This window comes from Euleptes europaea, chromosome 9, assembly GCF_029931775.1.
Source record: "Euleptes europaea isolate rEulEur1 chromosome 9, rEulEur1.hap1, whole genome shotgun sequence".
Taxonomy (NCBI): Eukaryota; Metazoa; Chordata; class Lepidosauria; order Squamata; family Sphaerodactylidae; genus Euleptes; species Euleptes europaea.
The window spans coordinates 19,186,202-19,211,088 of NC_079320.1; the positions used below are offsets into that span (position 1 = coordinate 19,186,202).

General features: G+C 41.7%; 1 protein-coding gene across 3 annotated transcripts in view; it reads left to right on the top strand.

Moving 5' to 3' along the window:
* The first annotated feature begins 1,121 nt into the window (after positions 1-1,121).
* PDLIM5 (PDZ and LIM domain 5) overlaps positions 1,122-24,887 on the top strand; it is a 141,906-nt gene continuing 118,140 nt past the window's right edge. For all 3 annotated transcript variants that reach the window (XM_056855509.1, XM_056855507.1, XM_056855508.1), the window contains exon 1: positions 1,122-1,253. In XM_056855509.1, coding sequence (XP_056711487.1) covers positions 1,158-1,253 — 96 coding nt within the window. In that variant the 5' untranslated portion in view covers positions 1,122-1,157. The remainder of the gene's footprint in view (positions 1,254-24,887) is intronic.

Consider the following 24,887-nt stretch of genomic DNA (forward strand, 5'->3'; position numbering starts at 1 on the left):
TAGCCAGCCAACATTTGTGGTAGTTCTGCCACATGACTCTGAGGAGACAGGTGAGCTTCTTGTTTCACATTGGGCTAGAGATCGATGGATGGATAAAAGTTTTAGCCAGCAGTATTGGCCCAAGCCAACCCCCCCCCAATCCATGTAGCACGTTTTTTTAGGACCAGCTGAAATATATATGTGGATTTTGTCTTTAGGAAATGTATAGAAATGGTAAACCTTTCTCCATCTATTGGTGGCTGCTTCAGCCCTCCAATGAGCAGGAAGTTTGATAGGAAAGTAGTATTACAAAAGGTACTCTGATTCCAGACCTTTTCGGCTTTGAAGGTCAAATCCATTACTTTTGAGTGGTGCCAGAGGTTAATTAACAACCTGTATGGCCTTTCTGTCACTGCCATAAAACATTTTCAGTAGCCATCAATTATACACTAAGGACAGCTTATGGAAAGGTATTCAAAAACAGCTCCCTCAGCGCATTATAATAATGTGAACAAGGGATTATGCAGACGTGCATGGTAGACAAATAACTGACTTTCATGCAGAGGCACAGTTTGAAGGACCAACCCAATCTGGCAAAAAGCAGTAATGATACAAATACCATCCGTTTAGGGGCATAGACATTCCCCTTTAAAAAGGGAATTAGGCAGATTCATGGAGGATAGGTCTATCAGTGGCTGCTAGCCATGGTCACTAAAAGGAACCTCCTCATTCAGAGGTAGTAAACCTCCAAATCTCAGTGCCAGGAGGCAACATCAGGGGAAGACCTTGGCCTCTATGCCCTGTTGAGCCTCCAGAGGAACTGGTTGGCTGCTGTGTGAGACAGGATGTTGGACTAGAGGGACCACAGGTCTGACCCAGCAGGGCTTTTCTTATGCCATGGAAGCTTGCAGGGTGACCTTGGCCCAGTCTCTCTCAGCCTAGCCTAACTCATGAGGCGGTAGTTGGGAAGAGAAAATGGAGGAAGGGGGAACAATGTAAGGCGCTTTGGGTCCCCGTTGGGGAGAAAAGTGGAATTCAAATATCTTTTTAAAAATCCCTATGGCATTTGTGATGTCCCTTTTGTTTTCTTTATTCTTTTAATATTCAGTATTATTTGATCTTTAAACCTCTCTTACAGACATTCACTATCTGGAATTAGACCTTGATCATCAAACGCCATGAACAACTACAGCATTTCTTTGGTGGGGCCAGCCCCTTGGGGTTTCAGACTTCAAGGTGGCAAAGACTTCAATATGCCTCTGACCATCTCTCGGGTAAGCATGGTTGCTTTTGAAATCCTTACCTAGAAGTCTAGTGCATAATTGTTACCTGAAGCCGGAGGGAATTTCTGTAACATGATCTCATTGCTGAATGCAAAGGTGTGTATTTTGTCACAAACAATGTGGGTATTCAGCTTGTTTTAGAAGAGAAAGAGAAGGGTGTTAATTTTGATTTGGTGGGTTTTTTTTAAACTTCAGTTTTTAAGACAGCAGAACAATTAAGACATCATTTCGGAAGTTAGAATAACTAATTGTATGTTTTGATGAGATGTTTTTGGCAAGTGGGAATCTGAGCCAAAGTGTGATGAAGTAAAGCAGACTGTAATAATCCTTAGCATGGTTCAGACATAATGTCAAATAGAGGTTTTCAGTCTGTGAAGGAGCATTGTACGTATACTGTCCTTCTCTCAAACCATGAGCTGATTTAAAGTCTTCAGCTGCTGTGCAAACTGTCAAACTATGGAAAACAAAAGTTTTCAGGTTTGAATATAATGGCTAATTATAACTTGCACTTAGGCCAGTAATCAAACAGGCTTCTAATAGTCACTGTATTTTGCATTGTATGTTTTTTATATCATGTATCCAAAATATCTCTAATACCGAAAGCTCCACTAAGACTGAATCATTATAATCTGCTTCTCTGTCACAAAAACAATTTGAACATCAGGCAGTGTCCAAAATACTTAATGTACACTATTATATTGGCATCAAAAGTAAGGTTGCCAGATGATGCAAATAATGCTATTCCCAACTTATTCCCAACCTTACTTTTGATGCCAATATAATAGTATACATTAAGTATTTTGGACATTGCCTGATGTTCAAATTGTTCTTGTGATAGAGAAGCATATTCTAATGATTCAGTGGAGCTTCAGAGTTAGAGATATTTTGTATATATGATATAAAAAACATATGATGCAAAATACAGCGACTATTAGACTCCTGTTTGATTACTGGCCTGAGTGCTGTTATTTGTATAATAGATTCGTTGTATACAGCACAAGTGATTTTTTGTTATTGTATTCAAGTATAAATCACACCAACATGGTTATAGTGGGGGGAAAACCCCCCAGTGTTGTGAAGGAAGGTGGTACCCAAACACCATAGTTTAGTTTTGTGTCTGAACCATGCCACTATATACAGTGATGGTCAGCATCTACCAGTGCCTGGGGGGCATCTGTCTCTTGAAAGATGTGGCAGCTACTAGCCCTCTGGAAAAGCTTGTTCCTGGCTAGAGAAATACTGGCAAAGCGGATGTGCAAGACAGCCTGGTAGCCGTAGGCCCAGAGGATAATTTCCTGTGCCAATGCATTTCTTGTTGTGAAGTGTGTGGCTTACAGAAGGACTCGTTTAAGAAGGCCCTGTGAGATGCCTGGTGGTGTCAGACAAAAGAAAGATGCTTCCTGACGCTGTAGGAGGAAAGGGCAGAACAAACAAAGGAAATGGGGAAATGTAGAGAAAAGACAAAGCACAGTTTAAAAAGGCAAAACAGTGGGTCAGTCAACAGTGGTAAAAGCACAATCTGCTTCGAAAGATACTTGAGGCACAGTGACTCATGCTAGATCCGTCCGTTTTTCTCTGAGGCCTTAATATATCCTCTGTCAGTTGCTTCTTTGGAGTAGTTAGAAGAGTGTTACAACCCGTGTGATAGATAACATCTTCAAGGAAACTTTCATTTTTTAAATGACAAGTATGCATGACAAGTATACATCTAAACAGCTATGAAAGGAAGGATGCATAAATCTGTCCTGGGTGATTTCTGTCTCATTCCAAATACCTTTAGGATAGTATCTGTTTTATTCTGCTAGGGCTGGGTTTGTTTTCCTGAAATGATTTGCATTTCTGCAAATCTGTTTAATATTTTATACTGGAGTCATTTGGGGTTTTCGTAACAACTTATGTGCATTGTTTGAAACATTTAAAGTTTAAGCTAGGGAATTTATTATTTTTAGGATCCCAAGGCAAGGATCCTAGAGTAAACTAAGGACTGAATTGTTCAGACCTCCCCAATACTTTCTGTACACTCTGAGTCTTCTCCTGAGAGAGATTCCCTTAGCACTTTAAAATTAGCACTTTCCTATAGTACTATGGCTAATGTAGACTTCCTTTCAAAAGTCTGATTTTAAGACCCAATCATTGAGCACCTTTCCTGTTCAAAACCCCTCTGAAAGGAGTATGATACTGTCTTCTCCCATTATCATTGTGCTGTGAATACACTGGTTCCTCTAGCTCGCTACTGAGGACTGGGAGCCGTTCTTTTGGGTATTGGGCAGAGAAAGTTCTTTCACAACACTTGTAATCGGTGATATTTGAAGAGAGACAGGATTGAAGTTGGGACCCTCTGGATGCCAACCATCTGCTGTACCACTGAGCTGTGGTACCTCTCAATACCATTGAGGGGTATGCAGGAAGTGGGGGTTATGCTTTTATTTAAGACTGATTGTAATGTTGCTTACAGAATTAAAATGGCACACATATGGACGTCTACACCACCGTGATGTAGTGGTTAAGAGCAGTGGTTTGGAGCGGTGGACTCTGATCTGGAGAACTGGGTTTGATTCCCCACTCCTCCACATGAGCTGCGGAGGCTAATCTGGTGAACTGGATTTGTTTCCCCACTCCTACACATGAAGCCAGCTGGGTGACCTTGGGCTAGTCACACTCTCAGCCCCACCTACCTCACAGGGTGTCTGTTGTGGGGAGAGGAAGGGAAGGTGATTGTAAGTCGGTTTGATTCTTCCTTAAGTGGTAGAGAAAGTTGGCATATAAAAACCAACTCTTCTTCTTCATCATCCTTGTCTCTGTCCCACTTAGATGAGATTTACGGTGCGCTCTGTTTGCTTCGTGTGGCATGATTTTAGTCTTCAGTTAGTGTACTTCATTCTGGTATGTGCATCATTCTCTGATAATAGAAGGCCGGTATGTTATGTTGCTGGTACATCAGAACAGTGTGTTCAACACAACATTCTTCTTTTCCCAGTGTAGGACATGCTAGCTAATTAAACCCTGATAAAGAAATATGCTAACAAAGGAGCAGAGCTGTTTACATGCCCTTTCCAGAGGTCCTGCTGTCTGTTTTGACCTTCTTGGGTTTGGGGCAGTCATGCATGCAGTTCATTCTAGGGTCTTGAGTTATTTTTATAGGCCTTTGTATTAGGAGCGGGTATCATGGCACTGCTGTGTCTAAAACTCTTTCACACCGCAATTTTTAAATAGTTAACCAAATAGAAAATTAGTTTCTAATGGACGTTTTTTTTTTTTTAGCAAGCATATATCATGTAGAAAGGGGAACTTCTTTTATAAAGTTCATCTGTGTTGCTTTAGCAGGGTTGACGGCAGTGGAGGGAATGATTTTAGGTTTTCGAGCATGGCTTCTGAAGTCAGAAAAGCAGCAAAGAGTCTTTGATCTAATCTAATTGCACGTTATGTAACTTTACGAAAACATGTGCAAGTTCTTTTCTTGGGATTGTCGTAGCAAGTTCTCTGTTTTTTTTAACCCTAGTTGTGGGTGTGCAAAGAGGCTGGATCGTGGTGGATCTAAGAGACCCATGAGATAAAGCAATGGGGTGGAAGAGGTAAGGACAGAGAAAGTTATAGGATTAGGGAACTGAGTAAAGGAATTACGAAAAGGCAAGGAACATAGTAACTAAGAGGTTAGGGCTGGCACAGTACCTGCTTGTATGATATACTGTGGATATGTTTGGCTGGGTTTGAGCCTAATAGCACCTTGGAGACCAACTATATTATTGTGGTATGAGTTTTCTCCAGTCGAAGCACCCTTTGCAGGTATGTCAGTGGTTCAAGTGTAAGGAGGCATATAAATTGACCCCAGAAAGCCATGAATTTCTCTGCTCTCTCCTGACACTTGGTCAGTTTTTGTGAATGTTAATCGAGACCTTGGTGTTTTTCATTTCTTGCCATTTGGATTGTTGGTGCTGGGCCTAGGACCTTAATTGCAAGTACTGAGACTCAGTGGGAGACAGATTTATACATGAATACATGAAGCTGCCTTCTACTGAATCGGACCCTTGGTCCATCAAAGTCAGTATTGTCTACTCAGACAGGTAGCAGCTCTCCAGGGTCTCAGGCAGAGGTCTTTCACATCACCTACTTGCCTGGTTCCTTTAACTGGAGATGCCGGGGATTTAACCTGGGATCATATGCATATCAAGCAGATGCTCTACCACTGAGCCACAGCTGATTGTTACTATCTAGACTAAACTCATCTAATATGAGTCTAGAATTGTAAGTAGTATAGTTCTTGGTTACTTATTTACTGAGTACATTTCCCATGTCATCACAACAACAGCCATGAGAGATGGATGTGAAAATGCATGAGAGAAAGGAGCCACCCAATAAATTTCATGACATGTAGGGGTTTGAACCTGTGTCTCCCCAGGCCTACTGTGGTGCTTTAACCACTATACCATACTGGCTTTGACTATTGGACTCTAAGAATAAACATGAAATATTCACTCTATCCCAGTAGAGGATCTTAATTGTTTCAACATTATACGGAGTTGTTACCCCTCTTGTTGAACACATGAAGCTGCCTTCTACTGAATCAGACCCTTGGTCCATCAAAGTCAGTATTGTCTACTCAGACGGGCAGCAGCTCTCCAGGGTCTCAGGCAGAGGACTTTCACATCACCTACTCGCCTAGTCCTTTTAACTGGAGATTCCGGGGATTAAACCTGGGACCTTCTGCATGCTAAGCAGATGCTCCACCACTGAGCCACAGCCCCTCCCTGAGGGGAGTTACTGGAATAACTCTCCCTAGGATTGCACTGTTAGTTTTTGTCAGTCCATATGTTGTGAGCCAGTATAGCGCACTGAGACAGTAGGAGAGTTTATACAGGCGAGGGAGGAAATGCTGAACAGTGGCCAGGTGGGAAGGGAAGAGCAATACAACAGGGCTACCCAGTACAGTTTTTGGTGTGAAAGAGAGGCAAATGTGACCATTGCTATAGCTGTAGAGAAAATGATAATTAATGGTGGCATAGACCAAGAGAATTTGTAGATAAGGGCTGATTCTTGAGCTTCATTTGGCCTTGCCTTTTCTGTAGCTGTCTGCATCATGTGTGGTATAGGCTGTAGTTGTGCAATTATTGCTATTCCGTTCAAATTACAGCAGCATGGGTTCCTGATCTGTTCCTGATTGTAGCTTCCATCTGCCTTCAGGGCGGGAGCAATGACTTTAATGCATCTTCCTACTGTGCATTTTGTTATATGTGCAAGAGTACAAAATGTAGCACGAGATCCTAATTGATTGTTTCCAACCACTTGTATAACACGCTTCCATTTATTCATTTCAAAATGACGGATTTTTTTTTCCTTAAAGGAAAAAACACACACACCTCTACCAGATGGCTAGTTGTGAAATATCCTGAATAAGCCTTTGAGCAGGGACTGTATGAGGGAATATTCCAGTTAATGTAAACAGAGAAGAATGAGGCTTGTTTTTCTTTCTCATTTTGAGCCCAGAGGGCTGACGGCTCTTGTCAATGTCCCCGCCATTTTCCCCCCTGCTATTTTTAGTGAAATTGCTTTTCTCATTATTCATTTGCTGATGGTTATCTTTAAATGCATTGTGAGAAGAGATGTAGCGCTGAAAGGTTTGTTTGTTTTTCTTGGTAGAGTTCCAGGAGATATATGGCATTTTATTTTTTTCCTTCTTCTTGAAAAAACGAGCTCCGTGTTATCTTACTGTCCATATAAGGAAACGCATGACAGAAAGTTATCTTTTGTTTGCTTAAAATAGTGGGAAAATTGGTATTTCCTTGACCAAATAAAATTTTATTCATAGTTCGCTTCTGAACTCTAGGAATGTAGCAGACTTGTCAACCGTTAGGCCCCAAATGGGTTCATGCAGTAGGATCTCAATTATTGTGTGCTGGAGTCTGCAGATTTTGTGGCATATTGACTTCATTGATGCCTTGGGAATTTTTATTCTAGGCATAAATTTAACTTCGTTGCTATCTAAGGATAGGGTTGCCACCTCTGGGTTGGGAAATACATAGAGATTTTGGGGATGGGCCCTAGGGAGGGTGGGGTTTGGGGAGGGACCTCAGCAGGATACAGTGCCACAGAGTATTCATTTGTAAAGAGTATCCAACCCTTCAAAGCAATCATTTTCTCCCAAGGGAACTGATCTCTCATCTGGAAATAAGTTGTAATTCTGGGAGATCCCCAGGTAGGTTTGCCAGGTCCCTCTTTGCCACTGGCTGGAGGTTTTTTGGGTGGAGCTGAGGAGGGAAGGGTTTGGGGAGGCTTCAATGCCATAGAGTCCAATTGCCAAAGCGGCCATTTTTCTCCAGGTGAACTGATCTCTGTCGGCTGGAGATCAGTTGTAATGGCAGGAGATCTCCAGCTATTACCTGGAGGTTGGCAACCCTAACTAAGGAATTGGCTGCTAATTGTGAGTGGGTCACACCCATACTTACGGGGTGGGAAGGCTTTTTGCACTCCTTTGTGCTCTGAACAGTATTCAGGCACAGCTACCACGATCACTTGCATTATACAAAATATTCCCCTCTCCAGACAAAACAGTTTTGTTCTGTATTTAGAATACTTGTATCTAGCCACTTAAGTGCTGCATGCCTCTAAAGAAATGTGTAATGAACCACAGCAGCAAATAAACAAATTCTTGTATGCAGGAGACTGGGCTGAATGCAAGTGGTCACGTTATTCCCCCCCCCCTTTAGGTTTGTTGAATGTTATATTTATAACGTTTACATCCCAGTACACTAAAAAGTTCTGGAGACCATTCTGGAGACCATCCATAGTGACTTCCCGCCTCAGCTGGAAGTATTTTGCTTAGTGTAATAAGGAAGCATAATTTGGGAAACTGTCTTTGGGAATCTTCCTCCTCAAAGTTAAGCAATATGTTCTTAATTTGCTGGTTTATTGCAGTCTGTGTTTCAGGATCTCTGTAATGTCTCACCATCCGTATTAAGTTTCTCTGTCATAAGTTGTATTTCATTTTATACACATCTTTGGCCAGCCCCGGTTCTCATTTTCTAGATCTTCCATGAATGTGGATTTAGCTCTGCAAGAGTCCATGACTCTTATTACATAACGCACCACGCATGTTATGGCTAAGCGCTTAAACAAACACTCTACATACAAACCAAATATCTCTTAAGCATATGTTTTCTTGGCTTACATAGCTTCTTTGTTCTCTGTAAGTTACAGATGAGGGGCGAGGGAATTGGTCTTTCCCATTTTCTATCATGTGTTTGTCAGCACTTCCACAGTGTATGCAAAAATCCATAAGCTGTTAGCCTTTATGGTAGGTGGTGTCAAGGGAACTTTGTGCCTGTGCTCTGAAAGAAATTAGCATATGTTGGGTTTCAAACCAGTGAGACTGAAGTCTTTTGGAAGATTGCTAGGAAGCCATGACAGCTGAGTTGATACAGGGTTAGATCCCAAATCCCTCTACTGTGAGGCATTTCCACCCATTCATTGACAACTTCTATTGGTTTCCCCTTCCTACTGCTAACTCCTGTGTTGTAATTCCTGAGGATCTCCCCCCACCCCCCACCCCCCGCGAGATATTTTTATGGGAGCACATGGGCTGCAGTGGGAAAGCTGTGCATCACAGAAAGAGAGATACCCCAGATCACATTTTCACTTTAATGGGGAGGGTTTCGGATGTACCCATCAGATTGTATGACCCAGAAGCTGTTCTCCTGCACACTCAGTGGCATTGTGAGGGATCCTGGTACAGATTTGTTGAACGACCTACTACTTCACTGGTAAGCTAAAAAAGTATTTCAGTCCGAATCATTGCTTAGTTTCCTTGTGTGTTATGGCTTTGTTGGTTAGTCTTTCCGTTGAATGCAGTATAAATTAAATCTCGTGACCCCAGCATCTATGGTGGAGATTAAAAGTCTGAAGAGGATAATACACTATTAAAATACTTTAGTGAGTATGTGGACATTGTTTCCAGCCCTGTCAAAGTAGTGGCTGCGTAGTGGACTTGGAAGCCCCCCCCCCTTTTTTGTGTGTGGTAAGTACTTCTGAGTTCCCATTAAATGGCAGATCGGTATATAACCAGAGGACACATTTCCTTTTTTGGTATTTTGTAAATCTGTGACTTAGCTGAGCTTGAGGGCGGGGGGAAATAGTAATGGTTTGCATTTTTTGTTGAGGGATAAAGCATCTCTGGAAGGAATGTATTTTGAAGAGGACTGAGTATTTCCGCTTTGGAATGGGTTTGTGTTTTCTGGAAAGAAAATCCTTCAATGGCTACATCCTAAACCATAACATACCAAGGGGAAATTTACTTCGTGATGGATGCCTTCATTGCTGTGTGTGTTTAAATTGTGCATGATACAGCGAGGGTTGCCAACTCTTGGGAAGTTCCTGGAGAGGGTGGAGTTTGGGAAGGAGAGAAAGACAGAGCTCAGCAGGGGTGTGGTGTATAGACTCCACCTTCCAAAGCAGCCATTTTCTCCAGGGGAGATGATCTCTGTAGTCTGGAGATGAGTTGTAATTCTGGGAGATCTCCAGGCCCCACCTGGAGGTTGGCAGCCTTAGGTCGATTACTAGTGCATGCAGATAAACGGGAATATGTTTCTAGTCAGTGTTGTGTGTGTGTGTGTCTAAATGTATAGTAAATTACATATGTTACAATGCAATGAATGTCATTTTATATTTGTGTTCTGTAAACTGAACTGTTTTTAAAAGGATCTTGAAACCCAAACTTCCAAATCAACAAATTCACCTTTTTGTGTGTGTGAAGAGGAATAAGATCCCTTCCAATACCTCTGGCCTTTAGGACTGTCCCAATTTCCCCATAAGAGATTCTCTCTTTCAGTTTGAACTTTTGAATAAAATGCTGATAGCTATAAGATTGAGTGTCATGAACGCTGTTCTGATACCTGACCCGGAGGAACAGTGCTGCTGTAAGTACTCGGTGAAAACCTAGATCAGCTCTATGACTCTGTGTAGAATTAAATAACTGCCCATCATGAACAATCAGACTTTGGGGGGGATCCAGGTAGCTTTTTAGCTTAGTCTCACCCATTTCTTCTCCCACGTGGATTTTGAACATGCAGGTACCATCATCCCCAGTAGGGACACCTCTCCTTTTCATCAGCCATAAGACTGGTTACATCCAACCCTTTGTGTCATTGAGGTCCATTTCCATAAATATTTGGTTCCGGCATGAACAGTACAATCCTGACAAGAGTTACATGTTTACAAACTCCTTGACTTCAATGGATGAAAATGCTCAGGATTGCACTGTTAGTTAGCTGATTGCGCCTAATGGAAATCTGTGTCTGCTCATGTATATTTGGGAGCATAAGTATTGGCTAATTATTTGATGAATATGTGATGTTATCGGTACAGCGTGTAGGTGTGCACTCCCGCTTTTAAAAAATGTTCAAGCATATGGATGTCCTCCTGTGTTTGGGCTTTCCTAATGGATGTTTGTGTTTTTCATGCAGGTGTATTTCAAGTCCTTTTCAGGGATGCATCTTCAAGTATATTATTGAAGACAAGGGTGGCCAAATCTCCCACCCTGGAGCCTGAGGGGAATAGGCATTGCTGCAAAGTCACTTCTGGCAGTTACCTGGAAGTGATGTCAGCGCACTGGCACAATGCTCTAAGATTCCACCAAAACTCTATGGTAAAAAAACATAGACCTTTGGTAGAATCCTAGAGTGTCACACTGATGTTACTTCTGGGTTTGCGCTGGAAGCGATCAATGCCTGTTTCCCATTTCCTCACCCCCTAGAACTCCCACCAGTTGCCAGTGCTTATCTGGCAACCCTACTAAAGACTCTTAGCATTTCAGGGCAGATTATGATGCTGTCAGTATTATGTAGTATGTGGCAATTCTTTCTTTTTTAAAAAATTTGCTCTGGTGGATAGGTCTTTAAAGCCACAGTTGGTTCCTTGATTTATGACTGCTGATGCTTCCATTCAAAGTGTACCCTCGCATTTCTTGGCAAATACAAACCCCTTCTACCACCAGGGCAGACTTCTTTATTAGAGGCATGTTGACCAAAAGTATGACTGTAGGGAATGGGCTGTAGGGGTGAGAACAATGGGTGTGGTGGTGGTGCCTGGTAAGTGCAGTCCAGTCTCAGTTGACTTTAAGGTGACCCTGTAGGGTTTTCAAGGCAGATGTTCAGAGGTGGTTTGCCATTGCCTGCCTCTGTGAAGTGACCCCTGACTTCCTTGGTGGTCTCTCATCTAAGTACTAACCAGGGCTGACCCTCCTTAGCTTCCAAGATCTGACTAGATCGGGCTAGCTTGGAACAACTAGATCATGGCAAATAGTGGGCAGTATTTCGTTCCATAAATCACATCCTGCTCTACTTTAGATATGATTGGGATACATGGCTCTGCTGCAGTTGTGTATATTTTGGCCCTTGGCTCTGTACAGTTCAAATCAGACATGATCATATCCACTTCCCTGGTTGCTTGTAGTGAGTAAGAATAACCTCCAGAGAAAAAGGCACTGACGTGGTCTGTAAATTGGAAAATGGCTTATTCTTTCTTCAAGACCATCAGCATTCCAGAAATGGCTGGTGAGCTAATAAAAAAATTGTGTGCCGTTAACATCCATGGTACAAGAGATGGGGAATGTTCTTGGCTCTGTACAGCTCAAGACAGACATGATCATATCCTCTGGTTGCTTGTGGTGAGTAAGAATAACCTCCAGAGAAAAAGGCACTGACATGCTCTGTAAATTGGAAAATGGCTTGTTCTTTCTTCAAGACCATCAGCATTCCAGAAATGGTTGGTAAGCTAATAAAAAAAATTGTGTGCCATTAACTTTTGTGGTACAAGAGATGGGGAATGTTCAGCTGCTGAGTACAGTCTCTTCAGGTAACTAGTCTGATAATCAGCACATGCAACGAAGGACTCTCAGATACAGTCTTTGCATATGAAGATATAGATCCAAGTTTTATGACATAGTCAAAAGTGGTTACCCAGCTAATTGAGTGGGGCACTGTTGATCTGTACTGATTCCAGTAAGGTGTTGCCAAGAAAGCTCTGATATCAAAGTGGAAAGCAGAGACATTGACAGACTCTGCTGAAAATATGGCAAAATGCTTCACCGAGGTAGTGGAAAGTGCCATCAAGTTGCAGATGACTTACGGCGACCCCGTAGGGTTTTCAAGGCAAGAGATGAATAGAGGTGGTTTGCCATTGTCTGCCTCTGCATAGCAATGCTGGACTTCCTTGGTGGTCTTCCATCCAAGTACTAACAAGGGCTGACACTGCTTAGCTTCTGAGTTTGGGCTATCATGGGCTGTCCAGGTCAGGGTGCTCTGCTGTAGGACAAATATTTTCTTTAGGAGTTTTGCCATTTGGCAGAGCCTTGTGGATCAAGTCAGTCTTTTTGCTCTGAAGATCCTGGTTGAAGCTGGACACCTGGATCACTGGAAACTGCATTAAAATGATTCATAAAGCATTGTTGAGAAAACCTTGTAGCAAGGAAGAGCTATGTTCATTTTATAGCTTTGCTGACTCTGGAGATTTGTAGAAAAATCATTTGACCCCAAAGTGTTTCTTCCTTGGCTTCCGAAGTAGTCCTGACCCACAATTTTGATCTTAGTGTCCTGAACAAATGTTCAGGGACATTTTGTTGTGGTCAGATCTCTGTGATCCTATCTGTGCAGGAGATAAGCATGTTAAATGTGGAATACTCCTTTTCTGAATCAGGCAACTTGGGGTTTGCAGGAGGTTTACTATCCAGGCACTAACCCAGCCTGGCCCTTCTTGGCTTCCGCAAGGCTGCTGCATCATGCGCTTTCAGATAAAGATCAAATTTCACACACATTCCTGTTGGTGGAAACACTATGGTAGATTGCTGAAATATTATTTACACCCAACTTTTAATACCTTGTGTTGAGACTTGCTAGGGGGTGGTGGAAAGGGCTGCCAGGGGTGCCGCCAGCTTATGGCAACCCTGGAAGGTTTGCAAGGTGGTTTGCCATTGCTTGCCTCTGTGTAGCGACCCTGGATATCCTTGGTGGTCTCCCATCCAAGTACTGACTGTGGCTGACCCTGCTTTGCTTCAAAGCTCTGGCAAGCTCGGACTAGCCTGGGCCACCCAGTCCAGGGCCAGACTCAGTTACCAAACTTTTAAAACAAAACTGGGTTGGCAATCCTATCCAGGGCAGAATTTTTTTCAGTTGGCCCCAACCCCCCCCCCTGCAGTTGCTGGAGGCGGGACTCCAGGGAGCATGCTTTGAGTATAGAAGCAGTCCCTGTAGGCTTTTGAGCAGGCCTAGAATCATGTTTGTTTTAGCCTGACCTCTGGCAGATTGGGTTAGGCTGCCAAATGGGATTTAGGATTTGTGTTTCAGATTGAAATTTTGGAATCACCCCAGGAATCGAGGCTGTGCTTTAACAATGGGTTGTTCTAATTGGATTTTGTGTTTAGTACGTTGTTTTATACGTATCCAGAAGCTACTACCCTCCCAGTTCCACCCCCAAATTCATATTGAGTTAATATTTTTAAAATGGCAGTTCTAACTAGCTTACCAGATGAAAAACGGTGTTTCAAAATGTGCTTACATATTCTTAATTTGAACTTTAAAATAAGTCTGCTTATCTTACCAAGGAAAGAGAAAGGCATCTTGTCTTAATTTTGAGTTCACAATAATGGCAGATGTCTATCTGATAAGTCAGCTTTTCCACAAGCTAGCTGAAAGGCTTTCTGAAGGAGCAGATGTACAGAAAACCACACTAAAAATAATTTATTGTGGTAGAATTTGACCTTGTCAGAAAAAACAAATAGGGTTAAGCTTCCGGCTGTTAACTGCTTTCACTTTCCCATGGCTATAGCATGGGAGGAAGCAAAGAGAGAACTATAGATATAGATATATAGATATAGAGATATAGATAGATATATATATATATATAGATATAGTTCTCATATATATATATGAGAAATGGGCATTTGAGTGTTCTTGTTTGTGTCCTTGTATATGACTTGCTGTTAGACAAACAGAACCTTGCTCCCCTCGTGGTCATTCCAGCCGCATTCTCTTTCTTTCGAAGTGGCTTCCAGGGTAACCCTTCCCCCCCCCCCCCCGCTGCTTGTTTGTTTAATACTTTGTACGTTGTATGTGTTAGAGAAAGAGAGCGTCCTTCGCATGGAGCATGTTAGCTCTGTTTCCTGACTCTGATTGCTTTCTGTCTTCCGAAATAAAATGCATTCTTCTGAGCCAAAAAGGCGTAAATAACTATTAAAGAACCGCTGAGAGGGCTCTGTAGATTCCGTCCTGGAGATTATTTCTCCTCCACATGCTGGGTCATGTGTGGCTTTTTATTATGCCTTTGAATATTTTAACCTTGTATTGCCAGTTGAATAGTGGACATCACAACCGACTTCAGTAGGAAAGTAATATGTGAAGTATTTGGTACAAAAGCATATGGAATTTGTTCAGGTCTCTAGGAGTATGAAGGTGCTGGGATATTAGTCTCTCTGTGCAATGCTGTGATATTTTTGATAAACATTTAGTTTTATTTATTTACATTATTTGTAGTCCGCCTTTCTCACTGGGGCTCAAGGCAGATTACGCAGAATAAATCAATACAATCAGCAGAATGGAACATCCAATAGACAGTGCAATAGGATTTGACTTGTAGAAATTTAGAACCCAATTGGAGGTGAAGCACCTCATAAGTATTAAAACATTAAACATTAAATGTAAGCAAAAATGATGTAGTAGGAATCTATTTACAGCAACACATATATGTGTAGAGTGTTTTCCTCATTCCCATAGTTATGTGTAAACTGCCAGGCCAGGCAACAAGTACTCCGGGTGCTACAACCTCTTAAGGTAACTGCCTTTTGACTGTAAACATTTTTTTATTTAACATAATGTTACTTTTTGCCTTAAGTACCATGAAGTCCCTTTTACTTTATAGCCACTGTCAGCATTCAATAAGTTGGTCTTACATATAGCCTTGTTAACAGACATCCTTCTGCACAACTGAGCAAGCTAGCAATCCTGTAGCTGCTTATCCGTGCAAACTTGCCAAAAGTCATTTCTCTTTGCTTTTTGGTAGCCTGGAAGGAGTTTAAACCTTCTCTGTGTTTCTCAGCACTTCATTTCTTTACTGTAGCATATCCTGAACATTTGTGCCCATGTGCCAAAATAATATGCTCCACATAGTTTTATTGCAGCTATCCATCTAGACGCTAACTAACTCCAGGCAGTTCCCATGAACTCTCCCTCCCTGTAGTTGTAAACCAAGATTATTTTTCCATTTGGGTTATTTACATAAAGTGCTTCAGTAAATTCATTGCTGATTCCCCCCACCCCCCACCTGTAAGAAGCATTTATTAGGAGCCCCGTGGTGCAGAGTAGTAAGCTGCATTACTGCAGTCAAAGCTCTGCTCACGACCTGAATTCAATGCCAGCGGAAGTCAGTTTCCGGTAGCTGGCTCAAGGTTGACTCAGCCATCCATCTTTCCGAGGTCGGTAAAATGAATACCCAGCTTGCTGGGGATAAAGTGTAGACAACTGGGGAAATGGCAAACCAACTGGTAAGCTTAGTCTGCCTAGTAAACGTCGAGATGTGACGTCACCCTATGGGTTGGTAATGACACAGTGCTTGCACAGGGGACTACCTTTACCCTTTAAAAAGCATTTGCTTTGCAGGGGAAAACCCTTTGGTGTGGGGAAGTGAGCAATGACACCAGTATGAGTGGGACCTTCAGAAATGCATGACTTCCTGTCTACATGGTGTACAAATGCATGCCTTCCTGTCTACATGGTGTACAAATGCACACCTTCCTGTCTACATGGTACACAAATGCATGCCTTCCTGTTTACATGGTGTACACCTTGACTGTGATCTTTCAACATATCAAACCAGATGTAGATTGCAGCAAAGCGGGTGAAAACCTGGAAAGTGGATGGTAAGGGGACGACATCGTAGCTGTTTGCAAAAAAGCTTGCTTCTGTTAGGATGCAACAGTTAACAGGGTCTCCAGTTAACAGGATCAGGAAGTTGGTGATGTGAAAGACCTCTGCCTGAGACCCCGGAGTGCTGCTGCTTCTCTGAATATACCCTACTGACCTTGACAGACCACTGTTCAGTTTAAGGCAGCGTCATGTGTTCAAGAAAGCTGTTTCTTTGCACGCATGGAAAGATGTTATTTTTATCTGGCGTTTATAAGATTCATGTGTAAAAACAAGCCGGTGGGTATAATAAAGGAATAGAGAATCATAGACGTGCTGAATGGTAGGAGGGGAGGAATCATTGTATGCAGCAGCTTATCTGTACTTGGAGATAAGACTCCATGCTTCTGCTTTTGTTCACAATAATGCTTTTTGCAAATTAAGTATTTAAGGTTTCAAACCATTCAGAAAATTCTTAAATGTGAGGACTTGCATATGTTGGAATGACTTGCGTAACTTAATAAACTGCTTAGCATAGGGGCCTATAACCTATGTGTGTATGTTCTCAAGGTGCCAGTTTCTTTAATAGTGCTAAACAAATAACAAAGCCTGTGTTGTATATAATTTTGGTGACTTCATAGTACACTTCTCAGTATGGAGCTGGAGGTTTTTCATTATGCAGAGTGGACTCTTTCCTTATGCTGCAAATTTTCTTGATAATGATGCCATCGAGTGAAGAAATATGCAGAAGTTTGTAGATAGGAAGTTTGTAGATAGGTGTGGCTTTAATTCTCCAAGGTAATGTTAGGGATGCGTGCTAGGCTACAGCAGAACACTCTGTTCCCAGTTGCAGGAGCATCCATGTATGACGTCTGTGACCCCTGATGTAAACTGCTTTGGCATCTAGGTTCAAAGTCTGCTTAGGAATGCAATCAGTAGTATGTGGAATCTGAATGTGCTACTGTTTGTCTCTGGTTTCCCTTACAGCTGCACTACGAAGGGCTTGTTCGTCAGGCACGGTAGTAGGAATTGACGCTGCTAGGGGAAGAACGATTTAAAACTCATTTAAAGGCTTGTAAAGTAGGGCAGGAATATTACTTCTGTTTCCAGAAGAGCAACACTTTAAAATTTTTGTCTGGATGGAAACTACTTCTTCAAATAGTGTGCGGGAGGTTGTTAGAATGGAAGCCATGGTCACTTCCAACTGAAACCTTTCTTACACTTTGAATAAAGTTCACTTTATTTCCATGCAGTGTTTCCTCTTTCTTTCAAAAATGCATAAAATTAAAAGGAACTGATACACACTTTTGGATGAAGCAGAAGTGTTTAGTAAAACTTCATACAGTTCTTTTTTTGAGGGGGGAGTGTTGTAACTTTTTGTTGTGGGTTCTGTGAACTCTGGGAGTTAAGAGATGAATCTAAACGTTCATGGTAGAGATGAGCTGAAATATAATATGCATGGCAATGTATGAAAGGGGCATACCAGCTTAGTGTGCCAGGGCTCTAAATAACCTTCTCCAACTCACCCTGGAGCATTAACATTTAGCCTTTCTTGTATGGTATTTATTGAAAGAAAATCTCTCTGCTTGGTACAGGCATTTTTAACCTTGCTCCAAAAGATTTAAAAAGGAGGTCTTTTCGGCTTATAGCTCTGGAGGCTGAACGTGTATTTTAATTGGCTGAATAGTCATATTAGAAAATAGAGAGAATTTTTAATAGTCCTTGGCTAAGTTCTGAATTTTGACTTTGGGATGAGGAGGCTAGCTAGGCGGTTGTCAGTGGTATGCATGCTTTTGACACTTAGCATAGAATCAAACCTTTTAAGGGAAGCTTGAACAAAGATGAACCTGGTGTGATTATAGAGGGCCATAAAGAGCATTTCAGTTCAACCTTTGAATTAGTCAAGAATTGTTAAATAATCACTAAGGGATGCTGTGGCAATCATCCTTAAGTCTCACCTCTTCCCTAGGGCTCTGAATCAATCCTTGCGATTGAGGCCTCATAAAAATCCAAGTGATTGTCAGCCAACCTGAGCCCTTGGAACTCCATTGGATGGGGTGGGGTGAGCCAGCTTCAGCTTAAAGGAGGGAAGAAAACTTTCCCCCCTTTGGATAGGGATTTCATGGCTCTGGAAAGGAGCGTCAGCTTGGCCAGGCTTTTATTTGGCTTTTTAGTTAGGGTTTGGGGGTTGGCTTAGGGAAGAATGTTTATATTAGTGTGACAGATTAGCATCCTGTTAAGGGACAGTAATTTCTAACGGGTGTGTATAGGTTCTGGGGAAAGGTGCTCTGTGGGAAAAGAGCAACTTTGAACCTGCTGAGGTAACTTGACTGGAGAAATGGGAATAAAATCTCCCTTCAGGATTTATTTACTTTTAAACTTTGTATATTGAAGTCCTCCAAACATAATATATACCTTATTAAAAACTTTATTGTCTGTTAAATAAATCTTTGTTGTTTATCTGCACCTGTGTCTTATCTGTCGAGTCAAATGTCCAAGGAAAAGTGATATCTTTACCCCACAAATATTTACAGCCTTGGTCTAGCAGATTCCTGAATAAGAGACCTGTAGGGAGCACACAGCTTACACGCTACCAATCTAGGGTTGCCAACCACCAGGTACAAGCTAGAGATCTCCTGCTCTTACAACTGATGTCCAACCAACAGAGATCAGTTCACCTGGAGAAAATGGCTGCTTTGGCAATTGGACACTATGGCCTTGAAGTCCCCGCCCCAAAAACCTCCTGCCGGTTACAGAGAGGGACCTGGCAACCCTATACCAATCCTTTATTCAAAGGTTGTGTCCCCCTTTTATTTAATTGTGGGTGGTTGGGGTTTAAAGAACCTGTAGGAGAGGCCAGAGTAGGGGACCAGGCATTTTTTCAGTTCAGAAGACAGTTGCCTCAGAGCCTCTCTCCACCCTATAGCCACCACAGATGCTTATTGGTTATTCTTTAAATACCCCCTTTTTTCAAATTCCACCCGCCCAGTTATTAAAATTAGTATTAAAACAATCAGCTTTCAATCAGCTACCCCGGCGCATGGACTGTATTGCGTGTGAGACAAGGATGGGAGGTAGATACATTATTCTATCAATACAGATATGGCTCTTGTTGCAAAACCACAGTGTGTCTGTCTGTCTGAGGCATTTCCCTAAATTCTAAAATTCTGCAGCTGCTTTGCTCTATTGCTTGACAAAGATCTGTGCTAGCAGACAGCAATGTACAGGCGCTATATTTTAAATTAACTAACATGATTATATAGCCTGCCTCCTCCCCCAAGGCAGCTTACCACACTGGTGCAATAAAACAATACTGACCGATAGTTGCTTGCCAAACAGAAAGAAGGACTAAAAAAATAAAGATCAGGCAACACAGAGGATGAATAGTGCGCACACACTTCCTGTCTCTCTCAAACACCACAGTTGAAGGCCTTCTGAAACCACACTTGCCGAAAACCAACTGCCAGGGCACCTCCTAACAAGAAGATTGAGATGATGAAAGAAAAGGCCTATGACTAAGTCAACGCACAGTCTGCCAAGTCAAGGATGACCATAGAGTGGACATCATTGTGTAGATTACACTGATTGCAGCCCCAGGCCCCACCTCCGTAAACCTCCTGCTGGTTGCGAGGAGGGACCTGGCAACCGTAGTGTTGCTGGATTACGAGTGCCCTAGAAGACCTACAAGCAAGATGCAGAGGCCAAAGCTCCTCCCCCTGTAACTTGTTTCCATAGCTATTCTGTCTCTGATCATGGAGGTGCTATTAGGCATTTTCTCAGTGAATTAGGCTAATCCTTTTAAAAGCCATTCGTGAGCATAACTGTATCCCATGACAGTGAGTACCATGGGTTAACTGTGTGTCCTGACAACAGCCTTGTTACAGCATTTTGAACCAATTGGGACTTCTGAGACAGTCTTCAAATGCATGCAGAGAGTATTGCAATAAATGACTTAGGGAGGAAGTTGTGATACCTCCTAGTAAGTGGTTGCGTCATTCTAGGCAGACCAACTTGCCTTTGAAAAGCCTGTCTGCAGATCCTGTTTCTTAATGGGGAGCCCCAGTTAGTTTCCCTTCTGGTGTTTTATTGTATTCAAAAAATGAAAAGGCACCACCCTTCCTAGGAGAATAGCTTCCTCTGAGACTAGCCAGTCTTTCTCCTTTATCTTATTTTTATTCACTGTGCCCCTTTGCTCCTGTGGTTTGCTACTGTTTTTAATGAATGCCCTGCTCAGTATCTGCAAGCAGAGGAGTTGTACGTAACAAACATTGCTTTGAAGTTGTTAAATTGCGGCTGTATTCTTAAAAGTCTCTTTGAAGCTGATTGTGATAGGGTGTGGGAGGGAAGGGGAGGTGTTGTCTATGAGAACTGAAGTTATGATGGCTTGTTCATAACACAGAAAGGAACATAAAGACCGAAAGCAAGTCCAGGACATAGTCACTTTGAACACTGACTCTGAATGCAAACTTTTAAACTACTGCATATTACCATCCTTTTGTCTTGTTATTTTTTTTTTGGGGGGGGGTCATTTCTTTCCTGTAGATAATCTGTTTTCTTATATGCCCCTTTCCTTGTACTTTTAATTTGTTTTTAAAAAATAGGAATTTGCAGCTCTTAACTAAAAAGAAATCTAAAGTGTCTCAATCTTAATATATTACTTTTCTTTCTCTGTCAGTGAACATGTTCTTCGAGCTTTCGGTGGTCTTCACAAAATAATCTGAATTAGTTACACACAACACAATGTTTGGAAGGGAAAAAAAGACAAAGTTTTCTGGGTTTCTTTTTTCTCTGGGGATGTTGGATTTGGGAATATTGCATCTTGATTTAAATGTTTGTTGAGCTGTGAACTGAATGCAAGTGAAGATTTATCAGCTTAGTTTTTTAAAAATTAAGATCATCACTCACAAAGTTGGTTTTGAGGAATAGAATATTATAAAACTCTTAAAACTGCATTGTTACCTGCGACTAGGTCATGTTTACTCAGAAGTCTGTACCATGGAATTCACAATAGTAGGTGGACTGCATAAGTTTTTTTGGTGTGTTATGTGCTGATATTAAATGACCTTATCAGTAATAACCTCACTGAGGTCTTGCAAACTGAAGTCCGTGGGCTTTCTTTATTGGTCAAGGAGAATCTAAACTGAGTCAGGCAAATATTTCATAAATGTGCAGAAAAAGATGGCAGTCATTTAGAATATTGTTTTTAACCAGTAGCATGTAAGATGAAAGATTGTGGTCTAGAGTAGACCAAAGCTTCTTAAACGGTGGGTCGCAACCCCATATGGTTGCGTAACTGAATGTGGGGGTCGCAAAAAATTTGGCAACAGTAAATGGTAAAATTAGATGTATACCAAAGAATTGTTTTAAAATACATTTACCTCCATTCTCTCCTACTCTTTCTGCTTTGTACAGAGGAACAGCCTTGCAGGTTGAGGGTGTCTTCTGGCGTGAGGACACAGGGAAATTGTTCCTCCTTCCTCTTCTGCAAGCACAGCTCCATCGAGGAAAGAAAGGGGTTGATTTCATCCCTTTGTTTCTACTGCCCACTGACCCTCACTTCTGTATGGATCCTGGAATGAACATTCTGGGGATCAGATGGTGCTACAGAAAAGAAAAATGTGGGAACACTCCATGTGCCTTCTGCACATAGATACTAGGATGTTGCCAAATACTTTCTGTAAACCTTTGGCTTTAACTGTGTTGATTAAATCCCCTTTTAATTTTCCTTGAGAAAGTTGCAGCCATTTGACTATATTAAGACAAGCGAGACTTTACAATGAATGTTGGTAATGACTGTGTCAGGAATTCTAGTCTCTGTAACTTAAAAGTACTACGTGGTAGGCTTTTCATGCTAATCTGCTCCTTGGTTGGGTGTTTCCCTCCCCCCTCTTCTGTCTTGGAAGTAGAACAATAAATATCTTGTTAGGGCATGTGCCTTGTTGTCCTCCTTTGGTTTACCATAGTTACTGTGTTTTTGAAATGTTCTTCTACTAACTCTAAAAAGGCAGAACTTTCTTTTTCTTGTGAATACCACAAATTAAACTTCAGTCATTTTGATTTTTGTGTTTCTGATTTTAATCCAGAAGACTGTGCTCTTTGCACACTGAAACTTTTGACCCCCCTCCAGTACTCACCAAATGGCAACTGGTTGAAAAGACACTCTGGAATTTTAAAAGCTGTTAACTATGGACTGTGATGAATTGCTGTTTTGGGGAGTGCTAAACAAATAAACGTCCACATTGTGAAGCATTTCTTTTTTGCATATGAAGTGAGTTTTGGGACTGCAGGTAAAGTCCCATCACTTCTCTCTGAAACATCATACCCAAGAGTCGGTACTTCAGACAGTGGAACAGAGTTTTCTAGAAATGCCATTGTTACATGCGGAGGGACCGTGGCTCAGTGGTAGAGCATCTGCTTGGCATGCAGAAGATCCCAGGTCCATCTCCAGTTAAAGGGACTAGGCAAGTAGGTGATGTGAAAGACCTCTATCTGAGACCCTGGAGAGCTGCTGCCAGTCTGAGTGGACAATACTGACTGATGGACCAAGGGTCTGATTCGGTATAAGGCAGCTTCATGTGTTTATGTGTACATCTTTTCCCTCTCCATCTTCTGACCAGTCTGGGACCGAAGCCGATAAGTGTCCAGTCTGGGTTGCTCCTACCATACAGTTCTTTTTGTTGGTAGCTGAGCATATGGATTTATTTGTATTCGCCTCTCAGAAGAGATGAACAAAGTTCTAGATTTTGTGAATTATTCATTTAAATTGTTGAGAGAACTCATTTCCAATGTAACAAGTTTGTGCACAGTTTTATACAGACAGGAAAAACTGATGTATTTATTCATTTCCCAAAACTTCAGAATTGTGAGCATGCAGAGGAGTGCAAATTTCTTCATACTTTCCAACACCTCTCTTTTCATACTTGCTGGCGGTAAACCAGGTGGTAACCCGTATCCTGTGCTGCCTTTTTCTCTTCTTCCCTTCTCCCTTCACTACTTTCTCCAGTCGGTTTAACAAGTTGAACCTGCACATGAATGTTCTCTCTTCCAGCATTTGCTGTTTGGCCAATATATTTTTGAAAGCTTGTGGGTCACACTTTGGAGGTCCGTCTTGAGGAATCCAAAGGCTATTATACATAGGGTTGCCAACCTCCAGGTGGTGGTTGGAGATCTCCTGCTGTTACAACCGATCTCCAGTGGATTGAGATAATTTCATCTGCAGAAAATGGCCGCTTTGGCAATTGGACTCTATGGCACTGAAGGCCCTCCCCTCTCCAAACTCCTCCCTCCTCAGGCTCCACCCCCAAAATCTCCAGGTATTTCCCAAACCAGAGCTGGCAACCTAATTATACATCAATGTGGCTTTCCCCTGCCTTTCCCCCATACTTTCTAGTGGAAAAAAGCAAGTACTGATAACTGCACTTATTAGATTCATGGAAGGCATTCCCTGAAGCAGTGCTTCTGTTCTTGTGAATGATCTGACTGGTGAGGAGACAGAGGCAAGAAGAGTCTGGCAAAGTCTGGATTTTGAGATCTGCTCTTGTGCTTGGAGTTATGATTGGCATGTGTGTTGAAAACCATTTCCTGAAGTTCTGTCAAAGGACTTTTGAAACAACAATTCCCTACTCTGAAAAAAAGGCCTTGTGACTAGACTTTGGGAACCCTGAAACTCCCCCCCCCCCATCAGGGACTAGGTTGAAAAACTGCAAAATCCAAAAGTTCCTAATCCAGCAGAGCATGTTTGAACTTTGTCTCTATAGTGAGACATTTTTCGTATAGGTGGTGAAATAATAAGGGCCTACACCACTGGAGAACAAAACATCATTTGTGCGATTTTCTTTTGCTGTCACCGAAGTGAAGCCACCATGCGTGTCGTCCTTGTTTGTGACTTATCCAGACAAAGCCCAGTGAAGCTTTAATTGTAATTTACAGAGTATGAAAAGCATTCTTTCAGAGGAAGCTTTGTTCCTAATATTTCTCAACACCATGCTTATGAAATATCTATGTAAACAAAACTCTTCCCCCCCCCCAGTTTATTATTTGCGATGTACTCATTAGGAGAGCGAAAGAGCAATAATGCTGGCAAAGAAATGCTCAAGGCTGAATGTATTCAGTGAGTCCGAAAAACTGCAGAACTAGAGGTTGGGAAGTTTGTTTTTCACTAAAAAAAGAAGTTCCTAGCCCATATGATGGTTGAAGATAAGCTTCCACATACATGAGAACTAGTGTTGTGTAGTGATTAGAATGTTGGAATAGTTTTGGGGAGATGCTAGGTTTAAATTCCCAGTTGGGTGACTTTGGACCAGACGCATCTGCATTTCTGTGTCGATCAAAACGGAATAGCAGATATCCATATTAGCTACTTTCTGCTTCTCAGAGAGAAGGATGGGGTAAAAATGTAAGACAGAAATTGCGAATGAATCATTGTATGGGGGAAGTGAATGAATAAGATTGCTATTATGGTAAATGTTGCAAATAATAATTGTTATCACTGAAAAGATAGCTGTTATTGTTAAAGCGTCAGCGCTTTGCTTAGCTAATTATACCTGCCCTGTACTAAGATACAAACGTACCTTCCATAGTTTATATAGATTACAGAGTTTTGTTAGTTTAGTCAGTTTTTTAAAAGTCCAGAGTTGAAGCAGACCAGCTTTTGTTGTAATTTGAAGGTTTTTTCTTTTACTCATGAAAGATACATTATATCAACCTTTATTTTTCTCGTACGTCCGTGAATTTTGACTTTAACTCT